Raw genomic sequence first — 25,528 nt, 5'->3', positions numbered from 1 at the left:
AAATTCCGACAGGACTGACATCACTTCTCGTTCTCATAGTTCATAAACTATATTGCTTCTGTCAGTCCTGCTTCATGGACCTCCTGCCTCTCCGTCCATTCGGTTCCAACGCTGAGTGAATTTTGTTGGTTATTCAGATGGGAGCTGTGAGGATCTCTGAATGACACTCAGAACAGCAAAAGGTGTTGAAAAGCTTTCAGCTGCATGGCGCTGAGGAGGGGCACTTTCTATCAGATCTCCTCTGGGCTCAAATATCCCAGAAGCTTCCAGAGCAGCTGGCACGCCGTGTGCTCCTCACACACTCTGAGGAAGAGAAACGGTCCGGTTTCCTTCAACACGTGACGGCCCACTGGACACAAACTCTGTTTCTGACAGCTCATGTCTCTGAAGATGAAATCAAATAATAGAAGGAGAGTTTGGAAAATCTCTTCTGTTGGAAGAGAAGAAATAACTGGACCCATGCTTAAGTTCCAGGTTTGTTAGTTTATTGAACCAAGGCTGATCCAGAGCAACCTGCTGCTGCAGCTTTGGTACATTTGACAGATCAAACAGCAGGAAACTAAGGCACCAGGACGTTACAGGAGTGCACTTCATCTTTTGTGTATGACGGCGTATCAGGGCCACTGTAGAAAGAAAAATCAACCAAAAAACTCAGAAATTTCATTGGTTTCTCTAGAAAATTTTAAGGGGTTTGAAAGTCAGAAATTTGCTACAACGTTTTTTTCCTGACAACCTGGAAATGTTCAGTTTCAAAAGTTTACCATTTAGAACTTTTGAATTAAGATTAATTTCAAAATTTCAGAGTTTTTTTTGTAGCAAATTGTAGACTTTTCAAACTCAGAAAAGTCCATGTTATTTTTAGAAAATTTCTGAGATTAATCTGAAAATGTCAGAGCATTTTTCTTCCAAAATATTAACTTTTGGAGCTCAGAAGTTTCTGTATTTTGTCTAGAAAATTCCTGAGGTTATTCTCAAACTGTTTTTGTCAGCCCTCTACAATGGCCCTCACATGCCGCCGTGTATGTGTCCCTACGCTGGATATGAAGAACTCAAGATTTAACACATGCTGTATACATTTACATTATATGGCATTCTGCTGTGATCGTGTTTACGGGAGCAAAGAAAAACCAAAAGTATCTGCATGGAACAGTCCGGATAAATCCAATCCCAGCTGGATCTGGTTCAGATTTTAAAATAAAATCTCATGTTGCTTTCAGTGGTTGCATCTTTTTGGCCTTTGTTTGCTTCGGTTTACATTGGGGCATTGTGTTGTCAGCCAATCAGGTGACCACACACCTTGCGGTCTTTAACACATTTATAATTAGAACATGTTACTTTGTACTGTTCTGAACCAAAATACTGACTGAACCCAAAGTGACTTCAGTGGCTGAACATGAGAACACCAAAGCAGTTATTTTCATCAACACTCTTTGGAATAACTAAATATGTTTTACAGTGCATCATATCTGCAGAGAAATTGAACAGCAGCTCATTCATCCCAACATGTTTCTAGTCGTCCATCACCTCAAACCCAGAACCCGTTTCAGTGCTCAGACTGTTCTCCACCACAATAAACCTTTCACACAGACCTCATCATATTTTCACTGTGCATAAAAACAATAAACTCTAAAAAAAACCAAAACAAAGATGGGACTTTTAAAGCAAACAGAAAGGGAGTGTGGGTCGTCAGAGTCTGCAGGTCCTCCTCTCCTCACTGGATGCTCTTCCTGAACTCCGCGCCTTCCAGCATTTTCTGAAGCAAAAAAGAAAACACGATCACGTTCATTCAATACGATACACAATGTTTGATTGAGACGGTTTTACACATTTCCAAACGGTGAAACGTGATAAACAATCCATGTGCAGGACGGCGACTGACAGACTGTCAGGTGTTTGTCCGGCTGGACGGTCTCAGGTCTTCTGCAGCCTCTAACACTGAAAAAACACAATGCAGCTCCAACTTGAAACAAATTAACACTTTTTTAAAAAAGTTGGACCCATGCTCTCTTTTTTTCAGTGCAGGATTCCCCCAGGATTGTTCTGGATTTACCTTCATCCAAATTCCCATCAACTCTGAGCAGCCCCCCCACTCCTACTAAAGAAAAGCATTCAGGCAGCATCATGCTGCCACCACCATGTTTCACTGTAGGGAAGCTGGACTCTAATTACTCAAGAGGTATCTTTTTACACTCATGTTGGGTTTTCATAATTAAGCATGCCCGACATTTCTAGATTTATGTTGTTTAAGATGACAGACAGATGCATCATGAAGACAGTGATGCAGAAACACTAATTAATTTAACGTAACTATATTTCTAGCAGCGTGAGGAAGCTAGAGTTTGTGAGGAGAACCCATGCATGGTCCGGTGGCGCCTCACAACATTTTCATCGGGCCAGTAAAAATTTTAGGCTGGCACAAAAAAATATATATATATTAATTCTTCTCCGGGTTTGGACGTTTAGATTTGTCAGGTTAAAAGTAGACTTGAGTACCAACAGTCCAATCAGTGTGTGTGAGCTGAATGACATCATGAGGGTTTGGACATTTCTGCTCCTGAAAATTGTCAGTAGGTTGACCTGGACAAAACTTTGGGTCCAGCGGAAACATGGGTCAGCTACTGTACGTCCGGTGTGACAGCGGGTTGGAGGTGGCGCTGACTGATCCGCTCACATGGTGCTGCACAGCGAGGCGCTGTGGAGCCAGACATGTGCAGCCAAGGAATTCTTTCATCAGCCTGATCGAGTGTCTCATGGGGGAATGTGAACTCTGCGAAACCTAAAACTTCTCTGTGCCTGAGGCTGAACTGAGAGTCAATAGCCATCAATTATCTCACCGCCTTATTATTAGACACGAAACAAAGGGAGCCGCAGCTTATGATGACACGCTATATTCACATTCTAATTCAAAAATACTTTATTGATCCCAGAGGGAAATTTAATTTGAATGGTGCTGCATATTACTGTAAAAAATGTTCAAGTGTGGATGCAACAATTTGCATGATCACCCCGTTTGTTTTTCATGAGCTATTTCAATTTCAAAATGGCCACCATTCTTGAGCCTTTCAGACAAATATGTCTTCCTATTCGTACGACTTTGAAGTAATAACATGTAGCAAAATCAGAAGCCAAAACTCAAACTGAGGACGCTGCTGTTAGTGAGTCTGAAGTCTGTCGTCAGCTGGAAGGAGATGAAGATGTGCGACATAAACAGAGCAACAGTCGTCTTAGTGGTTCATTTTTTATGCGTTTAGCGGTTTAGCGTTAGCCTTTACTAAATTCTTTACGCGTTTGGCAGTATGGTGTTAGCTTCCGCTAAATTTCTTTACATCTTTAGTGGTTTAGCATAACTCAGATTCTTGTTTATTTATTTATTTACTATTTGGTTAGCTGTACCTACTGCTAGCCTTAGCTACAGCCAATTTTAGTGCACACATATATTGTGCTTTACAGCCATGGTGGTCATTTTGAAAAATGTAAAGAAAAAGGAAACACAAGTTCAAGAAAATATGATTTCTATGGTTCAGAATATGAAGCCAATGATTTGACACCAAACACAATCTAATTAGCGATTTTAGTGCAAAAATAACATTTCCAAGACAAAGATGGTAGCCATCTTCAAAATCAAACAATTATTGGCAAATATCATTTCTATGGATCCAATTATTATGTATGATTTGACACCAAAATGTATCATTTGTGATTAGTAGTGCCAGTTTTAGTGCAAAAATAGATTTTCCCTGATGACCATGGTGGCCATCTATGATTTTTCTGATTCAAACATTATTTTTTTTATATAAAGCAAACCTCTGGGAACATCTGTGCCATGTTAGGTTCTTGTATCTGCAAGAGAAGGATTTTTGCTTTAGCCTAACTTTAAACACAAAAAGAAACATCAAGTAAAATATTAATCTGCTAATTTATTTACAGAGTATCAAAGTCTTAACTTTAGGTCAGGACATCTGGTTCTTAATCGTTCAGATTTAGAAGTTTAAATATATTATAATATTATAGCATTATTATTGATTCAACAACAAAGTAAATACAAAAATTGTAAGTTGAGAAAACAAAAAAACATTTCCAGCTTTATGTGATTTAATCTTCTAGAACATGTAGATGTGACTTCATCAGTCTAACTTCTCTCTTAGACATTATGGCTTATTACAGGTCGCTGCTGTTAATATGTGGTGGTATTTATTTAATTTAAAATGTAAAGTCTTAGAGCTAGGAGAGTGTGTATTTCCTCTCTCAAATGTGACCTGGACAGCCAATCCCTGAATCATTTTCACACCTAAGAACACAACAAGCACTATTGTTAGATTTCAGTCCATACTGGAAAACAGATCAATAAGTTCATCACAGCTGCAGCAGTATTACACTGTGGAGCTTTAAGGGTTAGATTACAAACTGAGTCAGGGGTTTAAATATTAGAAAAGTATGCAACATTTCAGAGAATTAACGTGTTATTACTATGAGGGGAGTTGAGGGGGAATCATTGGTCAGAAATGATGGCAATCAAAGTGAAAACCAACCCGAAGCTACTCACCCTGCATTTATCTGCCTCTGGAGAAGCAAGAGAACAGAGAACGACTCAATGAGCCAAAACCCAGCAGCTGGTATGAGAAGCTGGGCCTTAAACCCAAAGTCACAGGAAGGATGGAGAAACGCTGTCAGTGTTACTCTGAATGTGGCATTGCTGATGGTTTTCTCTCCTCGCTTAGTGTTTAACACACACCTGCACGCTCCAGAGCCGCAGACTGACAAAAAAGTATTCACGCTGTAGCAGCACACCGGAATGTATTGTATTCTACGTCGTCAAGAGCTGAGGAAGCGGCGTGGCTTGATCTGTACCTTGGGGCTGTAATTCTCCAAAAATGAGCCCTCCTGCAGGGTTCATAATGCCAGTGCAGGTGGACCTGCTCTGCAACGCCACCTTTCAAATAGTTTGGTTAGAGTAAAACGCGGCGCGCACGATCCACAAGCACAACTAGACGCAGTGACAGCGCTGGAGATCTCCTCCCCCAGCGGGGAGGAGATGGAGCAACTGGTGCGTGCCCCCAGTTCTTTGAGTCAACTGTAAACCTAGCCATTAAGCTGTCTTTGGCCTAGAAAAAAAACTTCTTTACAATAAATACGTTTACTGTAAATCAACTTATTTAAATAAACTTGTTTACAATAAACAGGCTAAGTAAAGCCCTCCCACAGGGTTTTACTTAGCCTGGTGGGGGGAGGGGAGCAAGTAAAGTCTGGTGGGCTGCCAGGCTTACCACACACTGAGGGAAACCCTGGAATATTCTTGGTAATGCTAACTCTCTGAGACACCATGAGAAAAAAAAGATAATCTGGTTTAAAGTTTGAGTCACTTGACAATCCATGTGTTAATAGTGCCAATATATGACTTATTTTGATAAGATGAGCTCAGGTGATTTTTTTCTGGGGAGTAGAGTCCAAGCTTCACTGTAGGTGTTAGAAAAATGGAACCTGAAGTAACCTTTCTGTTTAGTGTTGGTTTGTCATGTTTGACTTACAGGATTTCTTTCACTTTTCTCTAAAGTTACCATTATTGCTGGTCTAAAGTGTGGACTTACTGTCTAAATAGTGTGTGGAGGCAATCAGATGTAAATGACTGTTGAGCCATTTAATAAGCGTAGCTAAGCGAAGCTCATAAGAAAAGCTACACCAAGTAGCTAGGATTTAGTTATCATTCTATGTTTTGGTGTTGTTATGGGTTTGTTGTGCTGAGGCTGTTTTGGATACTTAATCCTTGAGATGATGCAGCCTTCGTCCGACAATGATGTTAAGTTTAAAATGTTGTTGGGTTTAAAATGCACCGGGATACTCTTTCACAGAACTCAGTTGTTTTCTTTAAATGTTGGAAGCCTCAAAGATCTGCTCAAAGCGGTCTTTCAACTTCAAACCTAAAACATGTTGACAGTTTCAAAGAAAAAGGCCAAAGTTTCCAAACTGACAATTTAAATTACACAGATTCTAGCAAAAAGCCACTGATGGTTTGTTATCATCTGGATCCACCAGACAAACATATGGAGCTACTAGTAATAAGAAGAATCACTGATACGAAGAAAATTCATTCTTTAAAGAGACTCCGAGTCCATAAGCTTAATTAAGAAAAACATTTCCAATGAAAAGGGAAAGATATTTAAGAACCAAGAAAAGTCCAGATAATCCTAGAGAATCCAAACCAATCTATTTACCTTCTTCTTCAGAGCCTCCAGTGACTCGAACTCAAGCCGGGCCAGTTTGATCTGGATGTGTTTGGGAACATCTGGGATAAGGAACGTCAGGATGAACTTGAAAGCCAGCAGTCCATGCTATATAAATACACATATATAAAAAAAGTCAAAGAATCAGAATCAAAGAGCAGGTTGAAGCACATCAGAGTACATCATCATCAATGTTTATTTAAATCTGCTTTTGTCAACATGAAGTAATGGAAGCTTAGTTTAAAAGGAATGACAACACAGCAAAATTCGGTTTTTATTTTTTATTGAGTTGTTCCTGTGCTGGAAATCAGAAAGAGACAGACAGACAGACTAACTGACAGACAGACAGACAGAACCTCCATCAACTTTACCAGGGCAAAGATCCTGCTGAGGTCAGAGAGGTTTTAGCCAGACTGATCTGATCATCATAACCAGCTTCCCTTGTCTGCTGGAAGAGTCGTGGTCAAACGTTTACCTGCTCTGGTCATGATTATGAATCCTATTAAATTATGTGTGTGACCCAGGATGAGAAGCACAAGTTTCTCTATTTCATACAGGATCAAAATGATACATTATTTACATTATAAATCACTGGCTAGCTAAGCTCTGCTAAGAAATGTTAAGCTATGAAAAGAAAATATAAGCTAAGCTAACAAAAGCTAAGTTAAGCTAACATAAGAAAAGTTAACATACACCAAGAAAAGACATGCTAAGATAAGGTAAGCTAAAAAAAGGTAAGCCAAGCTAAGAAAAGAAAAGCATAGCTAAGCTAAGCTCATGAGAAAAATTAAGGTGAGAAAAGCTAAGCTAAGCTAAATTAAGCTAAGCTAAGTAGAAGTTATGGGGAATAGTTTGTTGCAGAAGTGAAGCACATGTAAAAAATATTTATTCTTTAAAGAGACTCCAAGTCCATAATCTTAAGTAAGAAAAGTGTTTTGGATGAAAAGGGAAACATTTAAGAACCAATTAAGTTTTGAGAGGCTGGATTCCTCAGTGTGTCCAATTTGGTGCACAATGTAACAGCGCCACCACAGAGGGGTTCTGCTGATGTACAAAGCAGAGTGTGTACTGGACTCTGGATTTGGTGTTGAGGGTGTTTCAAAGTTTCCAATTCCATCCCAGATCAGATTGCAGCGGTAACAGGCCTCTGTGAGAAACCCAGACATGACTCTCGTTCTGGGTCTCCTACCAGTGGGACATGAAAGCCTCCACAGGGAAGAACCAAGGAGCCATCCTGACTCCTTCTGATGCAGAGAAGCAGTGGTTCCACTCCAACTTCCCCCTGTGTGACAGAAAGTTTCACCCCATCCCTGAAGCTAAGCCCAGCCATCCAACAGAGGAAGCTCTTTTCAGCTGTCTGTGTGTGGAATGTCATGGTCCGTATCTCATGATCACAAGTGACGAGTAAAGTGACCAGTAAATCAAGGACTTTCTTTTTTTCTTTACAACAGAGCAGAGCAGCACCTGCAATCCAATCTGTCTTTCCATATAGAGGAAAGAGCCTGCTGAGTTCAGGAGAAGGTAATAAAATAAAGCACCACTGGGTAGAGTCTGTTTTGGCTTTATTCAGGCTGGCATATCATCAGGAAGTATCTCCAACGCTGCCAGAGCCAATGAGGAGATGCTGATAAGATGAAGGAAGACTAGCAACCCTACACCAGAGTTAGTGTGTGCCGTTTTAACAAGCTTCCTGGTGCCACAAAGTCTGATAGACCTCCAACAGAAAGTAAATGTTTCACTTTGTGCAGCTTATTCGCTTCGCATTAAACATCATAAACTGAGTGTCTCCAAGGAAACCACTTTTTACTGACATTAGGCTTCTATTTCTAATGCTGGTTGTGTTTGTGTACAAAATGGAAAACTAATCATTCTTAGCCAAATTCAGTCCATGTGTACAACAACTTTGACTCATAACAGTGGTGGACAGAGTGAATGCTTTATCACCGATCTGAAAGAGAATGACATTAGAACGCCTCAGAGCAGCAGTGACAGAGCAGACAGTCCAGTTTGATCACTTCCATTATGTCAGGAAAACACACTTTATGGCTTGTGCCTGAACATCCTCAGGGTTCAGAGTAACCTTGAGCTGCTGAACCATTGGATGTATAAATTAGCTTCTAACAACATGAGCAATCAGCTAAGAGCCGGAGTGTTTATTGTGTATATTCAATCAATGTGACAACTCGATAAGACCAGAGATCTCAGTTTGTTGAGTAGGGAAAGTGCTGCACTGTGCTGACTGAATCAAACAGCAGCCTACCTGGTGCTTGTTGTTTTCCTTAGCAGTGTTGTCTCAGTATTTAAAGCCGCAGTTATCAATTAAAGAATAATAGTAGTGTGATGTGTTCAGGTTTTATCCAGGTACCAAATCTGAATCTGCCCTCTGCAGCTACTGTAACTTGCATCAGTCCTGACATGTATATTTGTGTGTGTGTGGTGCACGGGCGTGTGTGTGTGGCCTAAGGTTAGGGCAAATGTCTGGATTAGGCATAAATGTAGTTATAATTGGAAGTCAACTCAAAGTCCTAATATGGGTTTAAATACAAACTTGTGTGTGTGTGTGTGTGTGTGTGAGAGAGAGATTATCTGGGAGGAAGCACACCCCATGACTTCATCTGTGTACCATGTCAGATTATTCACATATTTTGTGAGTCAACACTGAAAAGATTCAGTTCTTCACACAGTGGAGTATGCGTGGAAGTGTTTTTCTTCTTCTCTTCTCCGTAACTGTAGCTGTGACGCTAGCCCTGTTTTGTCATTACTTCATTACATTTGTCAGCTTATTACTTCCTTTAGTCTCCCAACAACCAGCACAATCAAACTTAGGCACAATTTGTAGGTGAGTGAATGTTTTCCTGGAGGTGGGAGCCGTACCATGACGACGCTGCAGACATTTGATGGATGTGCAGAGCATACGTTAAGTAATCTGTCCTCAGGTTTTTAATACGACCTTACCAGGAGTTCTTGTTCTAAACACACAGACTGAGATGTTTGAATGAAAATGATCCTGCAGATGGCAAAGAACCTGGCCAGGATAAAGGGAGCTAACTGCTGTTAGCCTTTGTGAGTTAACATGTAGAAACAACTCTGAAATCAGACTTTTCTGATTGCCTAGACTGTCCCAGCTTCATGTGAATTAATAATCACTTATCAGAAAAAAATCTTGTGAATATTAAATGAAATTTTAGGAAGCTCTTAAGCCAGAGTTTGACCATTTGTGTGAAATAATTGAACAGATAAATCCAGGTGGTTTTCTATCCTGAACAGTTATAAGCAGTTTCACTTCAGAAGATTCTGGCAGAAGTTACAGTGCTATATCCACTGCCCTCAACACAGTACGTTACCATGGCACCCAACCATGTTAGTGAGAAAATTAACATTTCAATCTTATTCAAACTAATACGGCATAAACAATGTAGCATTTACTGTTAACCTGACGGAATGTATTTCTGCAGGGTGGGCAGTTTGGCTCAGGTTACAACTCCAGATTTTAATATCTTACTAAAAGTATGAATAAAAAGGATCAAATATGTTTATCTTAAACCTTATTTATGTTTCTATTCTCAAAAAGGGTTTCTGCAAGGACTCTAACTAGCAGAGCGCTTACCAAAGTGGAAACTGATATTATCTGGAGGCTTTAAGTAAACAAACCAATAATAAGGCATAATTAATATTTTTATGTTTCACATGGTCCGCCAACACACAGCGCTTGAATGCCAGAACCTTCTGGGCACTGAATGAAAGAAAATGAAGATCCACCAGCCTGTCTTGGCCTGATGTGGAGCACCATGATGATGATGATGATGATGATGGTTCAGAAGGACACAGTGGTTTGGTAAAACAAAAAGAATGAGATGAAACATGATAAAGAGGTAGCAGAATATTAACGCATATAGAATATTTTGCTTTCTGTAGAGCTTCAGATGTTTAAGATAATCAAACTGATGTTAATATCAGACAAAGATAAATACAAAAAAATCAGTCTCCAAAATATAAGCTAACCTAGGTGAAAGGTAACTACCCCCTAAAACTAAAACTACAACGTTTCTTGATAATTACAGACGGTGGAATCTGTTCAGTTTTTGGTAAGCCTGAGGTTAGATGTAAAAGGTTATGGTTCAGTTTTTAGGGTCTTTAGATTTTGGCAAAATCTGGAAAAATATAAAGTTATCATTAAACTGCATGCACTAAACTACAGATCAGGTCAACCAATACTAAAAAAGTCAGAATTAACCAACCCAGACCAGTGATTTTTATTCCCCTCTTGATGCTGTTTGGTCCAGATGAAAACAGCTGGTTGATGGTTGCTGGTTGCTGAAGCTGCACACTCTGCTCAGAGGGTTTGCTCTGTAAGCCGATCTGCTCTGAAATGAGACAGCTCTGTGACTCTAAAAGAAAGTCTTTGACTCTGAGACAGCCCGGCCTGTTGCCTGGTTACTGCTCAGTGATGCGAGGAAGCTCCATACAGTAATTACCCAGGTATCACAGCACCGCCGCCAGAAAGCTACAAGGCGCCCAGCAACCGGGAAACCCAACTATTCTGAGTGTGTAAAAACACACACCCAGCTGGTTTTCATATGTATGAATCTGCCCTTTTGCTCTGTTCTAATAAATGTGCATGATGATGATATTGATGAAGTGAAAATATGTTCAAATTGTCAGTAAGCACACTCAGGAGCTGACTCTTCCTCTGTCACAAACACACAGGATGGCTCTGATTGGTGCATTACTGGTTGGCTGCATGCTGGGAGCTGTCCTGGTTCTGTCTGGGCTCAGCGGAGCAGCATCCCACCTGCAGCCAGAACCCTGGGACAGCGTTCAGTCCACAACCATAAAAAGTCATGTTCCCATGGCTCCAGGCCAGAGGACACTTCAGACAGAGGAGAGGCAGCATGCTGTCAGAGTCCAACTAACCGGCTCCTGGAGCAGCTCAGACCTGAGGAAAAGTATTTACCCCCTACAGAGTTCTTCTGCTTTACACTTAGATGTTTCACATCGTCAAACTAATTTTATGATCCAATAAAGATAACCTCAGTAAAAACTAGTTCCGTTTTTAAATTAAGGGGACTAAGTTATACAAAGCGACCTTCACCAGTCACACACAGGTCTGATTACTGTCAGACCTGTGTGTTTTAAAACCATAAAATGACTTAGGACCAGTGTGACAAAATGAAACAAAATGAAAGGAAGAAAGTCTCTGATACCAGTCAGTCTGGACTCTGGAAAGAGTTACAAAGTCATTTCTAAAGGACTGAGACTCCAGGGAACCTGAGTGAGAATCAATATCCACAGATGGAGAAAGCAGGATATCTATAAGTTACAGTGAGTCAAATCTAAGACTTTTTAAATGTCATCTTGAATTAAATTTAAGATAAAAAACATATAAATATAGGGAATGGTTGGTGATCCTGCTGTTGTCGCAATCAAGAGTCGCATAAATTGTGAAATTTCTGGGTTTTCCACACTGCATAAGGTTCTCTACATCCTAGTTTAAAAGCTTGTTTGCCCAGAAAGCACCGAATTTCCAACCCACAACCCATTCTGTTGTGAGCCAGTGGAGAAAACGAGCACCATCCAGTCTGTTGGCGATAAATGTGTGTGCCCCCATGATGGACTCAAAAAAACCTAGCAAGCTAGCAAATGTATGTTAACAGCTAACAGGTTACCACCTCGTGTCGCAGAACAAAGTGAAAATCTAATTTTGCCTGACAGAAAACTACATATATTTGAGAATATACGAGACTTAGACACAACAAAATTTAAGACCTGTAAATAGCGGACATAAGGCCTTCAGCAGTCCTCATATGTGGAACAGTTTATATCAGCAGTAAAGACAATAGTTTTTAAATCCCAGGTGAAACAATGGTAAAAACAAAAACAAATGTGAACACTAATGAATAACAACATATGTTGCTGTGGAGAATTAACTTTCTCTAATATGCAATTTCATGGTTTTCTTGCTTGTAGTCGCAGACATTTTATTTCAGTGACTTTTAATAAAGGTCCAACCAAAGACTAGGTTTGCAAATTAGCCTATGGTTAGAAAACATAAGTAGAAAAACAAGGTCACTCTGTTTTTAACATGTAACATTGTTTTAGTGTGCTGACCTTAATTAAGTAAATTTGAATTGAATTGAAGGCTAAATCCTATTTTTTATGATTTTAAAACATTATATTACATACAGCCAACACTTTCCCACAGAACCTCCTCTCATCTGAGCCAACTTGGACTGTGGCTCCATCTAGTGAGGGAAACTCCATCGGCTCAAGGTATTGCTGCTGGATATCCACAGCTACACAGTGAGGCGTGTCCTGCTTCTGTTGGTATGGTGTGGGATTTTCAGAATAATTGGGGGCTTTTAATTATTCCTTTGAACAATTCAATTCCTAGGATGGCCTCATTATACAACACAGCACTGCATTACTCCCTAAAAATGAATGAGTTCACCAGTTTGGATTCATTGTGAATGTCTTTCTATCCGTTCACTCAAACCATCAGGTTCAGTTCATGTTTTCTGTGTAGTTTCAGTATTTAAGCTGCACAAAGAAATAAGAGCAGCTCATCATCAAGGTGTACAAAACCTTCCTCATTGCATGTCAGTGACTTATTCGGTGCTTCATGCATCCTCTGTTAGGACAAGCTTCTCTTTGTTCTGAACTAAGTCACACTAAAACAATTACGATGTTAGTGATGTTCTAGAACACAGCCCTGGAGCTGGCATGAGTCGTGTGGATTTACCTCGATGGCCACCGTCCACAGGATGAGCTGGGTCTCAGACTCAGGGAAGTATGCTTTGACTTGTGGAGACATGCCAATGAGCGCACAGTTGGTCACAACAGCAATCACACTCATGGTCTCAAAGGCGAGCTGCAGAGAGTCAGAGGCACACAGGGATCAGCCTCATCACATCGGGTCAGACGGGCTGATTGTTTAAGGACCACAGGTCTGAGACTGGAGCTAAGAAGATGCACTGGGTTTTATGAAGCCATTCAGAATCAACATCAACTGGACCTGAAGTAAAGTCAGAACGTTTTAAAGGGGGAATAAGGGATTATGGAAAATGTTTGGTTTTTTTAACTTTACATCATGTTATAATGTTTAGATCTCTTTGAGGAACCTGATCATGCTCACATTAAACAGTGAAACAGATTTATTTACTATAAGTGATTTGACTTTAGTTTTCTTAGATCTTATTGTTTATAATTATTAAAAAGAATTAATAAATGTGAGCAAACTGAATTCTAGGGTCTACAAAAATCCATCTAATACACCTCAGATTCCAACCAACAACCTAAAACATTCTCTTTATATGAAGTTAGATGGCCAACATGAGAGCAGTTCTCCTCTGTCTTCTAAAGCTTTGCTGTTCCCTCAGTTTATGAATAAACACCATGTTCCTTTGTGCAGATAAAGCTGACAGATACCAACCTGCCAGACTCCGATGTTTGCAGCCGGGTCAGCAAAGGGTCTTTTGAACACATGACACATCTTGAAGGCGTCGGAGTAAACTTCTGTGACGTTGTTCAACACCACCAGGACGGCAGCCAGCGGGTAGACGCAGGAGAACAGGCTGACGTAGCCGAAGAGCAGAAAGAGCTCCAGGTAGTCGTCAAATGTTCCCTGAGAGAAGTAGACCTCAGAGGTCAGATTCTGCTGGAATGATTGCTGTAGCTTTCATCGGAAGACGTGAGCTCACCAAGTACGTGCTCATATCGGCCTCCAGACGGACCTGCTCCGCCAGAGGGAGCTCTTTGTCCCCAGGAGTTCTTCTCTTCTGAACTTTGCGAATCATCTTCTTGTTGCGTCTCCTCTGCAGCCAGTAAGGCAAGAAGGCCTCCATGAACTGATTCAAGATCTGACTGGTGATCAGTAAGGTGGCCAGACTCTAACAGCAGGAGAGGAGGAAAAGATGTGAGATGGTTCTAAACACGGGTGTACACGGAGAATCAAATAAACTGGAAAGGAGGGAACACACCTGACTGAGCAGCACCATGTCCTGCATTACAAACGCGATGTAGAACAGCGAGGCGAAACAGTTGAAGAAGTTAAACTAAATGACAAGATGAGGAGATTAGATCAATCAGAGCCTGAATGTGGGAGCAGAAAAGAGCAGAACTAGTTTCTAGCCTCATCACAGCTAGAAACGAGTGACGAGGCTTTAAATCTGAGTGTAGTGATGAACTCTGACCTGAACCTTCAGAGACACATAAAGACAGCTTGAAGAACATTTCCCAGATTAAAGGACTAGTCATGGAGAAGCAGCACTCAGCTTCTATGCACCACAAATCTAGAACAAACTTCCAGTAAATGTCAAAACAGCTGAAACACTGAGTTCCTTTAAATCCAGGCCCATTTGTTTACAGCTCCCTTTGATTCATAACAACTGGCATATTGATCAATATTTTTTATGTAAATTTTGCTTGATCATTTTGATGACAGCATCATTTGACAAAATGTAATGTTTACTGCTTGTTTCATAATTGATGACTGGGTGATGTTTTTATGATGTAAAGCATTTTGAACTGCTGAAATACACCATACAAATAATCTTTACTTGAACAAATACCTTGATTGATTGCTTCTGCTTTTGTGGCACTTAAAGATTCCAGATCACCAAATTAATTTTAATTTCATATAAACAGAAAGAAAAAAAATTTCTCAGATGACAATTTTATTTATTAAGGGTGATAATTCTATCCAAACCAACCTGACCCTGTGTGAAAATAATAACCCCATAAACCTGCAGACTGATTGCTGTTAGTAGTCACACAGCACACAGTCATTCATACTCACAACAAGAACTTTAAGGACCAAGTGGTTCTGATATGAAGACTCCAGACGGTGATTTTCTAAACACATATCAACAAAAACATTCAGTGTGTCAGCATTAAACCATTTTATATATAAAAAATAACAGTTCAGAATTGCTCAGTGGTTCATGTAAATAAAAATCTATTTTGGTCCCATAAATAAATTCCAGAGATGCAACTGCCCTCATAAGTGCTCTAACCAGTATAATCAAGAAAGTGTAATTTAATCTGTGAATTGTTTAACTGCCGTAGGCTGGAAAAAAATTCAGGAGCAGCATCTGGTTTAAACAAGAAAACTTTCCCAGTTTAAGGAGATTTTTTAAAAAACTTGTCATATAATTTATGTATCATTAACACCAAAATATCTTCTTGTCTAAATAAGAAAGGTTGCAACAGTAAAAGAGCGTCGCTTCTAGGGATTTTTAGATGTCATCTAGAGGAAACAGGGTAAGAAGGAGAGTCATAGCAAACTGCTTTAATGGCTTTTTAAAAAGTCGTAATTTGTCAGAGAAGAGTTTTTTATATCTTGTTAAACAAAAAACATTCTCATTTTAACTAGTTTTGCATCTCGTTAAAATAAGAATGTTTATTTATTTTACTGTTTTTTTTTCATTTTTTGTTTTTTTTATTGGGATATAAAACAGATCAAATACAGGCGTGGAGATGAAGTGAAACGAAACTACATAAAATGTGCAATAAAAGCAAAGAGTTCAGTGTACTCCTTCAGGTATTTGTAGCACAGAGTGTGTTTTTGTTGATATGGTGGAAGAAGAAAGAAACAATAAAATAATAACAATTATTTTATATAGCATTATATAATAATTTGGTAACACTATATTTGACGGGTTGTGAATAAGACTGTCATAAACATGACATAACACCTGTCTTTAAAAATTATGCAACTTTATATTATTAAAGCTAAAGTTTAATCAGTAATACTTTTATAACAAATTTAGGTCAGATCATGATTTCTTGGTTAATGTCAAGTTGTCATAACGAAGACATTTTGAATAATGTCAGCTTTGTATTAAAAGTGTCATGATTAACCGAATGACACTTTATGACAACAGTCATAAATATTCATGAAGACTCACTCATGTTCACGACAGGTGTTATGTCATGTTTATGACGGTGTCATAACAGTCTTATTCACAACCCATCAAATAAAGTGTTACCAATAATTGTCATTTTAATTTGAAACTTTCTCATTATGATGAGATACCACTCCTGAATTTATTTCCAAACGCTGGCAGTGAAATGCTTCCATACAGAATAAATTACTGATCAGTTGTGTTTGTGTAGATTTAGAGTGTTTAGAGCTTCTCACCCCATTCTGTAAGGAACTCAGCAGCGTATCTATAAACGAGGTTCATGGCCTCTATCACCACTGCGTAGATAATACTGGGGATGTAAATGAGCACTCCTGTCCAGAACGAAGGGTCCTGGTCATGGACGGACAGCGCCCAGCCTTCCATCTGGAAGTAGATCATCATGACATACAGAGACAGGTAGAGGCAGAGCAGGACGAAGGGCAGCGACACCAGGTAGATCCTCAGCTGGCGCTTGGCGTTGGGGTACAGAGGCTCCTCCCGATCTGTCACAGGGTTGTACCCGAGGACGCCGTGGAACCCAGGCCGAGGTTCTTCGAAGGCCTTCTTCCTGCATAGCGTGCCCCAGTGGTAGGCCAGGGTGGCACTGGATCGCTTCCACAGCTGGAGGACAATGAGGAGGGAGGGTCTGATAAACCTGCTAGCTGTTATCAACATGCTTCTATGGTTCTGAACAAATAATACTATGTGTCACCTGTCAGTTTTACACAAACTAGCTGCCAAATTATTCTCTCCTAAATGAACAATCAGCTGCTCTCAGGAACTTACAAAGTTTCCAGAATGTCCCTGAGAATCTTCTGATCCATTCTAATCTCTCTGATAACTATGGCTTTAGCAAAAGCTTCACATACAGAAGAGTCAGAGAAACCCAGCAAGGACTTGCTGAATTCTAAAGTTAGCCTGGTTCACTGCAACTGATGGAAAGTGTGAACCCAAGAAAACTGACTGCTAAAGCTCAAACAAGAGTTATTAGTTTAAAGGTGTGAGCAGTTACATAAATCCCACACCGCCCCGCCCCAAATACATGTTTGTTTCCTAGCTGAGATGCACAGGATAAAGTATCTCATTAAATGTGGAAAAAAGTTTCTAAATATTTTATCATGGTTTCATATTTCACACCCACAAAATAGGAACACTTTAAAAGAGGTTTGCGGAAACCTAAGGTTCAGTATTTAAACCTTCCAACAAGTTCGAAGTTTTTACATTTAAGGAGCGAATGAAAGTTTACACTAAAGCAGGTTTTTCTGCAGACTTCACCAACTCAAAATCAAGACTTCTTAAGACCATTATAAATGGAATTTAAGATTTATACCTCCACAGAAATGTACATCATCCAGCCAACCGGAAATAAATTTGCACTTACCCATGATAGATGCAAAAAAGCTAGCCAACTAGCTAACTAACTAGGGTATGTTAGAGACACACTCACAAACACACATTTGTGCACCACTGGTAGGAATGTTTGGGATTAAGTGCCTTGCCCAGGGGCACATTGACATGTGAGTTAAAACTTAACCTACAACAATTTAACCTGATTGAAAACGATTGCACTACCTATGAGCTACAGCCATCCTGTCCTAATAATAGTTTTCCTAAGCTCAAATCTAACATGTTGTGTATGTTAGGCTGGGAGACAAAAGGCTTCTTCTGACATTAATGACCTTGAACATTTAGCTATAACTAACATGGAGCTCCTGTTTCTCTTATTTCACACACTGATCTGAGGTAGATTTGTTGTCTAACTGTCTTGTCCTCCTTATGGACATAACCTCTCAGTGTTACACCGTGAATTTCATCTGTTCACTACCTGATAAGTCCTCCCAGATTGATGGGAAGCAATGATTGCTCCTGAGGGATCATTGCTGCCGTCTTTCCTCTCTGTCATTGTGTTGACACAGACAAAACTGCTTACTTCTGTATTTTTTTGGCTATGTAAAAACTAATGTGTTTATGTTAATCAACAAATATTTTGATCTTCTTGAAGACCTTAACTGCGGTACAGAGCTGGAATGGATTTGTTCTTTAGTCAGTAAAATCAGTTTTCATACCTCCAGAATAATTGTGCACCAGACCACGTTGAAAACAGCAAAGGCTACATATTTATCATAATCCTCCCAGTCAAACATGTAGTAAGGCACTCCTAACAGAGCCATAGGCACCAGGGCAAAGGTGAAGTACTCCAGGAAGCCAAAGTACAGCGCCTGGCCCTCACCATAGTAGTGCCTGATTTTATCTGGAAAGAGAAAGAACAAAGTAAAGACCAGAGCAGGAGTACTGACAGTGTTTCAGTAAGAAAAATGACACATTAAAACATTAATATTACATGGCAGAGGAAAATGGAATCCATCACATTACATCACAGTCTCTGGATATCTACTAGCTTCACAATAATGCTCAGACATTTACTGATGCATCAATCAATCTGATAGTGATTGAAATCAGCCAATGTTCCTCTGATGGTGATCAGCACTTTTTCTGTTTGTTATATGCATTAAACTGACAGCTTAAACTTCATTCAGTCTATGAACACATTCACAAACGGCAGGTTCTGCCTTTAATAAATGCAGGTGAAGAGTCTGCCTACAGGAACGAGGTGGAGCGACTGACAGCATGGTGCACAGACAGCAACCTGATCCTAAACACAGCCATGACCAAGGAGATCACAGTGGATTTTAGGAGAAGGAAAAGAGACACTGAACCACTAAACATCTGCGAAGAGCCTGTGGAGATGGTGTCAAACTTCTGTTTCCTGGGAGTTCACATCGTGGATAACTTGGCCTGAGATGTAAACACAGCAGAACTGGCAAAGAAGGCCCAGCAGAGACTCTATTTCCTGAGAGTCCTCAGGAGGAACAATATTTCTCAAAAACTGCTGGTGTCCTTCTATCGATGCTTTATTGAAACCATCATCTGCTATTGTGTCTGTGTGTGGTTCCCCAGCTGCACAGAAGAACAGAGGAAGACTCTCCAGAGAATTGTAAAATCTGCTCAGAAGAGCGTCGGCTGCTCTCTGTTCTCTCAAAGATCTCCACAGGTCCCGCTGCCTCAGGAAAGCCAAGAACATTTTAAAAGACTCCTCACACCCCGGTCACAATTTGTCCCAACTGCTAAAATCTGGCTACAGATACAGGAGCATTAAAACAAAGTCAAACAGACTGAAGAACAGTTTGTACCTGGTAGCCATAAGGGCATTAAATACCCTGTAGTACTATTTTCACCAATTTTGTTATAATCCATGTAACTTATTGGATGGTTCTATAATGACAATAAAGATTGTTATTGTTATTGTTAAACCCAAACAGCCAGATGTTTTAATGCACAGATAGGGAACATTACTTTGCTTCCACTTGGATTTAAAACTACTTTCCTATCAAGAAAGCACATGTCACTTTGGATGAAAACAATGATAACCCTCATAAATCAGGGTTTAGATGCGTCAAAGACCAGAGAAAGAAAAACATCAGTAACGTCAGTTGACACATTTCTAGAGACAGTCCTCGGTTTGTGGTGGCAGATGGCCGTTCACACTGAGCCTGGTTCTGGTTGTGCTGCAGGGTTTTTCCTGTTGAAGGGGAGTTTTCCTCTCCACTGTCGCTGCATGCATGCTCGGTATGAGGGATTACTATAAAGTCAATGAGTCGATGCAAGCTGTTGGGTTACATTAAGAACATTTTTAACTAGTTCGAATAATAAACTGAACTTGACTGCAGTGTTTGACAACTAGGATCAACGTACGGAATCAACTTGGAATCTGTGTGATTGGATGTAAATGACTGAATATTTTTGCATCTAAATTGGATGTTTTGGTGTAGTTACTTTTTTGTACAGTGACTTAAGATGGTTGGCTGAACATTGGTGCAGTCAGTTGGACAATTGCCTTATAGCAAGAAGGTTCTGGGTTATTTAATTTTCCTTTGGGATCAATAAAGTATTTTTGAATTGAATTTGAAATCCCAGCCTGGGCATGGATTCTCCTCAGGTACTAGGTTAGGTTAAGTCATCTCTCTATTTTGTCCTTAGCTGTGTGTGCGTGGGTGGATGGACTCCAGATGACCTGTGTTGTGCCAATATACAGTATGTGCTATAGAAATGAACTTAACTGAACATGATGAAATCAGCTTTACGTACCTAGAGGCTGAAGGGACAGCTTGATTTTTTTATACCAAGAAAAGGAGAGTCTCTTCAGTTCTTCTTTATTGTGTAGCGGAAACATCTGGATCAGGATTCCTTTGGACAGCAATCTGCGTACTGAGATTTTAAAATAAAATAAAAAAAAGTGTTTTGATTCCTTTTTTTGTCATCAATTTACAGAACTCTGTCTCTGATCTACTGTAAATATATCAAGAAGACCCAGACAAGAATTCTAGTGAAGATGAATATGTTCAAGTGGTAATAAAGACAAATAGTCCTGCTTTTCTCTCCCTCATGACTAAACAAAGATGGAGCTTAAACTCAACAGCTCAATTCATTGCCCAAACCACTAATTGCTGTTGTGTTCAAATAATGAGTCATTTATAGAAAATGATGACTTTCTGCTAATGGACTATTTGTCAAACAGACTGCTTAGTATCTCCCTCTGAGGTTATTACAGCACGTTTGCATATTTTGCATATTACATAGTTTTCATCACACCAAAACAGGACAACTGTTTATCTGCCGTCATGATTGTTCCTTGATTAAAAAAGCCTGGATGTTGGTTAATATGAGCTCCAGTTTAGTAGATTAACAAACAGGCCATTTTTTTAATAACCCTCCTTTCTGCTTCAGTATCACAATTATGCTCAAACAGACGTTGAGCATAACTGACAGTTTAAATTGTCAAAGACAGCCGCTAGGTTTTGTTTTAACTTAGTGACTGTTTAAACAAAATAGGAAGGTTAAATATTCAACTTCAGGTGAAATTAATTTTACTGATAAACTAAGGCTAGTCTAGTTTCTGACATGCAGTGAGACTGACCAATTTATGTACTTAAAATCATTTAAAAAGACTGAAAATCTCCTAAAGTAGACAAGTCCTACAGTTAGATGAGAAAGCTCTTGGAAATCCAAAAGAGCAACGTGTTAATAGATTAATATGAATGTCTGGTGTTTGAGTGAAACGCTGGAACAGAAACAGAAGCTGAAGCGATGCAGTCAGACACTCACTGATAGATTTCCCTGGATAAAGCTTGGCGTGGCTGTATCCGGGTACGTGAGTCTCATCTTTGGCTCTCAGTGTCTCCAGCTCATGTTTGATGATGTACTGACACTCAGCCATGCTCAGGAAGCCGTCTCCGTCCCCTGGAGGTAAAAACAATGTGACAGATGGTTTCCTTTGTGTGGACCAGAGGTTCTGCAGCAGCTTATGACGGGTGAGTGGGGACGCGTTTCTGAGTAGAGGCTACAGAAAAGATGAAACTGGAGAGAAGGGTTATCTTCCACAACCCTAAACACAGAGCCAGAGCTATTACAGATTTTGTTACACCAAAGCATTTGTTACAATGGCCTACTCAAAGTCCAGACCTAAATGCACTGAGAATCTGTAAGGATAGAAAGCTGCTGCACAGATGCTTTCTATCTACTCTAACTTAGTGATTTTTGAGCAGTTTTACAAACATTGGCAGTAGTACCAGTCTGCAGATGGTAGAGACAGACTCCAAAAGTCCTGCAGCCAATTAAAGATCATTTTCTTTACACTTCAGTATAATGCACTACAATTAAAACTACAATAAAACACATTGGGTGTATGTTTTAGGAGGACTCTTGTGATCATCTGAATTTGTCCTACTGAAACAGTATCTGATAAACTTCGAGGTGTTTGACTGCGTCTGTAACTGTGGCAACAGGAGAGCTGCTTGTTTGAAACATGACAACTAGGGTTGAGACTTTTAACGCTTTTATCTCAATTAATTAATTTGATTGACTTTACGGAGTTAAACATTTTTAACAAAGTTTAATCACATTATCTGATTTTATTTTTTTTACATACAAAAGTCCTGAACTGGAACTTTCATACTTGCATGTTTCTGGTAGTTCTGTAAATCTGACACACAAGCGTCATCCACAAACAACAGTGATGGACGAGGAAGCCGCTTCTCTTGGCCCTGTAGGGGTTAACTTCTGCTTCAAAAAACGACCTGATTGGACGCTGGAAAGGACTAGTGTTGTGTTCAAGTTGTGCTAAAAGCAGTTAGCTTATCAGCGAAGCTATTCACGATTAAAATAGCATCTCAATGCTAAATGCAGATGTCCCCAATAATGTCAGCACCCACATTCATCCCCTTCTAAAGAAGGGTTTATCCAAAAAGTTACATGAATGACAGCTTATGTCATTGTTGTTAAGCTTATGTCTCTATTCATTCAATAATTCACAAGCAAGTTTTTGAATGGAAACGTTGCTTATTTTTTGTACTTTAAAGACCTTGAAAGTCTTTAAAATTGTGCTTGTTGACGCAGGTGAAGCCTCTCATGGAGCCGTCGCTGTACTCCTTGAAGAGGCCCACATCCTCAGCTCCGGACAGCAGCCTCTCCCAGGATGCCCCCACCAGAAACAGGTTGAGGTTGTCCTTCTGCTCAGCGCTGACTCCAGGGCCCAGCTGCTCCACCAGTAACCCAGCACCTGAGCGGGAGACAGAACGTTAGCGACGATGTGGAATCTAATGGAGAGCAACTGCTACCTGACTGTCACACCTCCAGCCTGCTGTGGGGCTCTGATCCTGCTCAGCAGCCAGGCGATGGCCTCCTCCTTGGTGTCAGACATAAACTCCAGCACCGCTAGAGGGTTAAAGGAGGGGGAGCCGCTGTCACCTGACTGCTGCATTGTCCCATCGGCTGGAGCTCCTGCAGCAGAAACAGCAATGAGACTAGTTATTTCAAAAAGCATCGCACTGAACTGGGATGAATCAAGAGTTTGAAATTAAGGATCTTTTCACAGGTGATAGTCCGGTAGCCTCGGTTCAACTGAGGACCAAAACTCCAACTTTCGTTCCATTTTCAGCTGCTGCGGTCAAACGAAACAAAACCTTTGAAAAACCTGTTCACCTCCTCACCCATGGGCCACTGTACCAACAACCACTGAGGGAAACTACACAAAATCCTCTTAATAAGACATTAGGAACAACTTTCTAAACAAAAACGGCGTGGCATCAGATTTTAGCGGTTGGAAGATTTCTCTTTTGTCTTTAGTAAAAGACCACAAGGCATTTTTTCTGCAAGTGCTAGGCTCGCAGGTTTGTTTTGGTTGCATTTACCCAGAACGCCTTGCGCTGTAGTCTGCTTCCTGCTTTTGGAGGGGTTTTCGGTTTGCTTGGCGTTCACATATGCATTCAAACTGCACCAGAGTTCACGTTTTGGTCCAAGTCAGAGTTGGATTACATATTCACACCTCCATAAATAAACCGGATTTCCTAAGCAACCAAACCAGAGTGCGACTAAAGCGGACTGACAGAGCTTTTGTGAAACAGAACCACAGCAGCTGAAAATGGAACAATTATTGCAATTTTGTTCCCCAATCGAGTCTACCGGACTATCGGGTGTGAATGAACCAAAACATTCCTCAATTGTAACAGACCACGACAGGACAAGGAGGCGCTATAAACAAATGTAAATGTACGCAAAAGACAAGCTACAACACCCTGAAATATAAAAGAAAGAAAAAATCGTTTGCTTGCCCAGATCAGTTGCTGCTGGAAGTTAATCCAGGGAAGTCAAAGGAAAATGTTCAGAGAATCTCTCTGGCATTCCTACTGAAGGTGTGTCAGGTGGACACTGTTCACAGAGACCTTTCAGGAATAAAGTGATCTTTTAATCTCTGGAGGAACTTCTACATGTTATTCCAGACATGTAGTGCTGAACACGCTTCATTCAGCAGAAACTGAAAGGAAAGAGTCCAGCAGAGCAGACTGACCCTGACAGAAGCAGACAGACAGACAAACAGACATACAGACAGACAGTTAGAGGGCGGAGCCACTTCACAGCAGGATATTAATAACTGTGGCTCTACCTCAGCTTCTCTGTAAACACATGGACCTTACTGTGTAGTAGATCTTAGAGCCGGAGTCCAGCTGACCTGTGAAAAGCCTGGTCAGGAAGACAAGGAGCTGTGTGTGTGTATATACGCTGTGTGGATTTCAACTGTTGGGCACTCAGCCCACAACCTGGTGTGTGACTATCAGATTAGATCAGTTGGTGGCTCCCTGAGTTAAAAAAAAAGATGAAATACAGAAGGTTCCAGTCATTATGCTGCCCCCTGCTGGAATCAGCTGACCACGAAAGTGTTTTTGATGTAGCTGTTGAGCAACTGCTCCATATCCAGAGTCTACTAGTCATCACTGCAGCAGTATGCAGATCGATAACCGACCTGATGCTCGTCCTTCCTCCGTCTCCTTCTGCACACTTTCTGTCTGATTACTATTAATGAAGCCAACTAATGCCGGAAAATAAAATATATTTTTTTTTTAGAAATGTCGCTTCACATTCACTCACATTTTTTAAAAAATTACTTAAGTACTCATTGATATTGTCTATTTCTTTCTATTGCGAATAACTTTTGATCCAATCCTTGAGTCTCTACTCAGAGAGGGAAAAGGTTTGGGTTCCTCCTGAAGGTTTTCACACAACTTACAGCTGACCTTAAGAAAATCTGGTCATGAAGCCTAAATATGAAGGTTACATTCTTTTGACCTCACATCTCTACTTACTCTGTAAAGTCGTGCCTAAAACAAAATTACATATTCTGTGTTCCATTCCTTCTATGTTTGTATTTGTAAACAAAGATCTTTTTAAATGAAAAAAATATATATATATATTTTTATATAAATTATATATATATATATATATATATATATATATATATATATATATAATTTATTTATTTATTTGCATTATAGTAAAACAATTCCTTCCACGTCCTTTGATTGCAGTGATTTCGTATTTTACCAGGGTTGAAAAATGTAAGTGAACTGAGGATATAGTAAGTCGCTCATTTCAAAAGTAACCATGTGAAGGAAAACAGCAGGAAAACAGAAACAAACTCCAGCTCTGTGGTACAATGTTTTGCCCGTCTAGATAATTCAGTTAGGTGCCGTTTTTAAAAGCTGTATTTACTGACAACAGAGGAATCTGCAGCTGGAGGCAGGACATGGACGTGGACAGGGACGAGGACGGGTTAATGCTACCGAACCTCTCACCGTCACTTCAGAGCTGTTCTATTAAATGAGGCTTTGAAAGCGTCACTCATATTCCCAGAACTCCTCTTAATTTGATCAGATGATCCCAATGAAACACTCACCACAGTCCTTATTTCTCCTCGGTAGTTTGCAGGGTTGGAAACATAAATATCCACTTCCGCAAAACTCAGCTGTCGGTTCAGGATGTGTTCCTTTTTCTGCCCAGATGAAAATCACCACTACG

The 25,528-nt window shown here is 40.1% G+C and overlaps 1 protein-coding gene across 5 annotated transcripts; it reads right to left on the bottom strand.

Moving 5' to 3' along the window:
* Positions 1–463: 463 nt before the first annotated feature.
* Positions 464–25,521, bottom strand: ano10a (anoctamin 10a). Of its 5 annotated transcripts, none has more exons than XM_028016926.1 (16): positions 25,407–25,521; positions 22,808–22,957; positions 22,539–22,736; positions 21,284–21,418; positions 20,267–20,386; positions 18,187–18,371; positions 16,357–16,741; positions 15,013–15,068; positions 14,195–14,269; positions 13,916–14,104; positions 13,648–13,839; positions 12,958–13,086; positions 6,210–6,326; positions 4,544–4,560; positions 3,805–3,840; positions 464–1,753 (listed from the first exon to the last, which is right to left on the bottom strand). In XM_028016926.1, exons 2-16 carry the CDS (start codon positions 22,935–22,937, stop codon positions 1,687–1,689), a joined length of 2,031 nt encoding a protein of 676 aa, XP_027872727.1. In that variant the 5' UTR covers positions 22,938–22,957; positions 25,407–25,521; the 3' UTR covers positions 464–1,686. The 5 variants fall into 5 exon arrangements, with proteins under 5 accessions (XP_027872727.1, XP_027872728.1, XP_027872729.1 ...); XM_028016927.1 differs by lacking the exon at positions 25,407–25,521 and adding an exon at positions 23,788–24,021; XM_028016928.1 differs by lacking the exon at positions 3,805–3,840.
* Positions 25,522–25,528: the final 7 nt, after the last annotated feature.

Source organism: Xiphophorus couchianus, chromosome 5 (genome assembly GCF_001444195.1).
Source record: "Xiphophorus couchianus chromosome 5, X_couchianus-1.0, whole genome shotgun sequence".
NCBI classification, from domain to species: domain Eukaryota; kingdom Metazoa; phylum Chordata; class Actinopteri; order Cyprinodontiformes; family Poeciliidae; genus Xiphophorus; species Xiphophorus couchianus.
Note: the sequence above shows the minus strand (reverse complement) of the source record. Positions and strands in the feature narration are given on the sequence as shown.

What these genes read in the sequence shown, in the direction of transcription:
- ano10a (XM_028016926.1), bottom strand. Translation starts at nt 22,937, where the DNA reads ATGCAGCAGTCAGGTGACAGCGGCTCCCCCTCCTTTAACCCTCTAGCG. An exon ending in TGTGGACGGTGGCCATCGAG is followed by an intron (nt 6,327 to 12,957) that starts GTAAATCCACAC and finishes GTATTTATATAG; the next exon opens with CATGGACTGCTGGCTTTCAA. An exon ending in TGGCACAGATGTTCCCAGAG is followed by an intron (nt 1,754 to 3,804) that starts GTTTGCTTTATA and finishes TTTTTGCTTCAG; the next exon opens with AAAATGCTGGAAGGCGCGGA.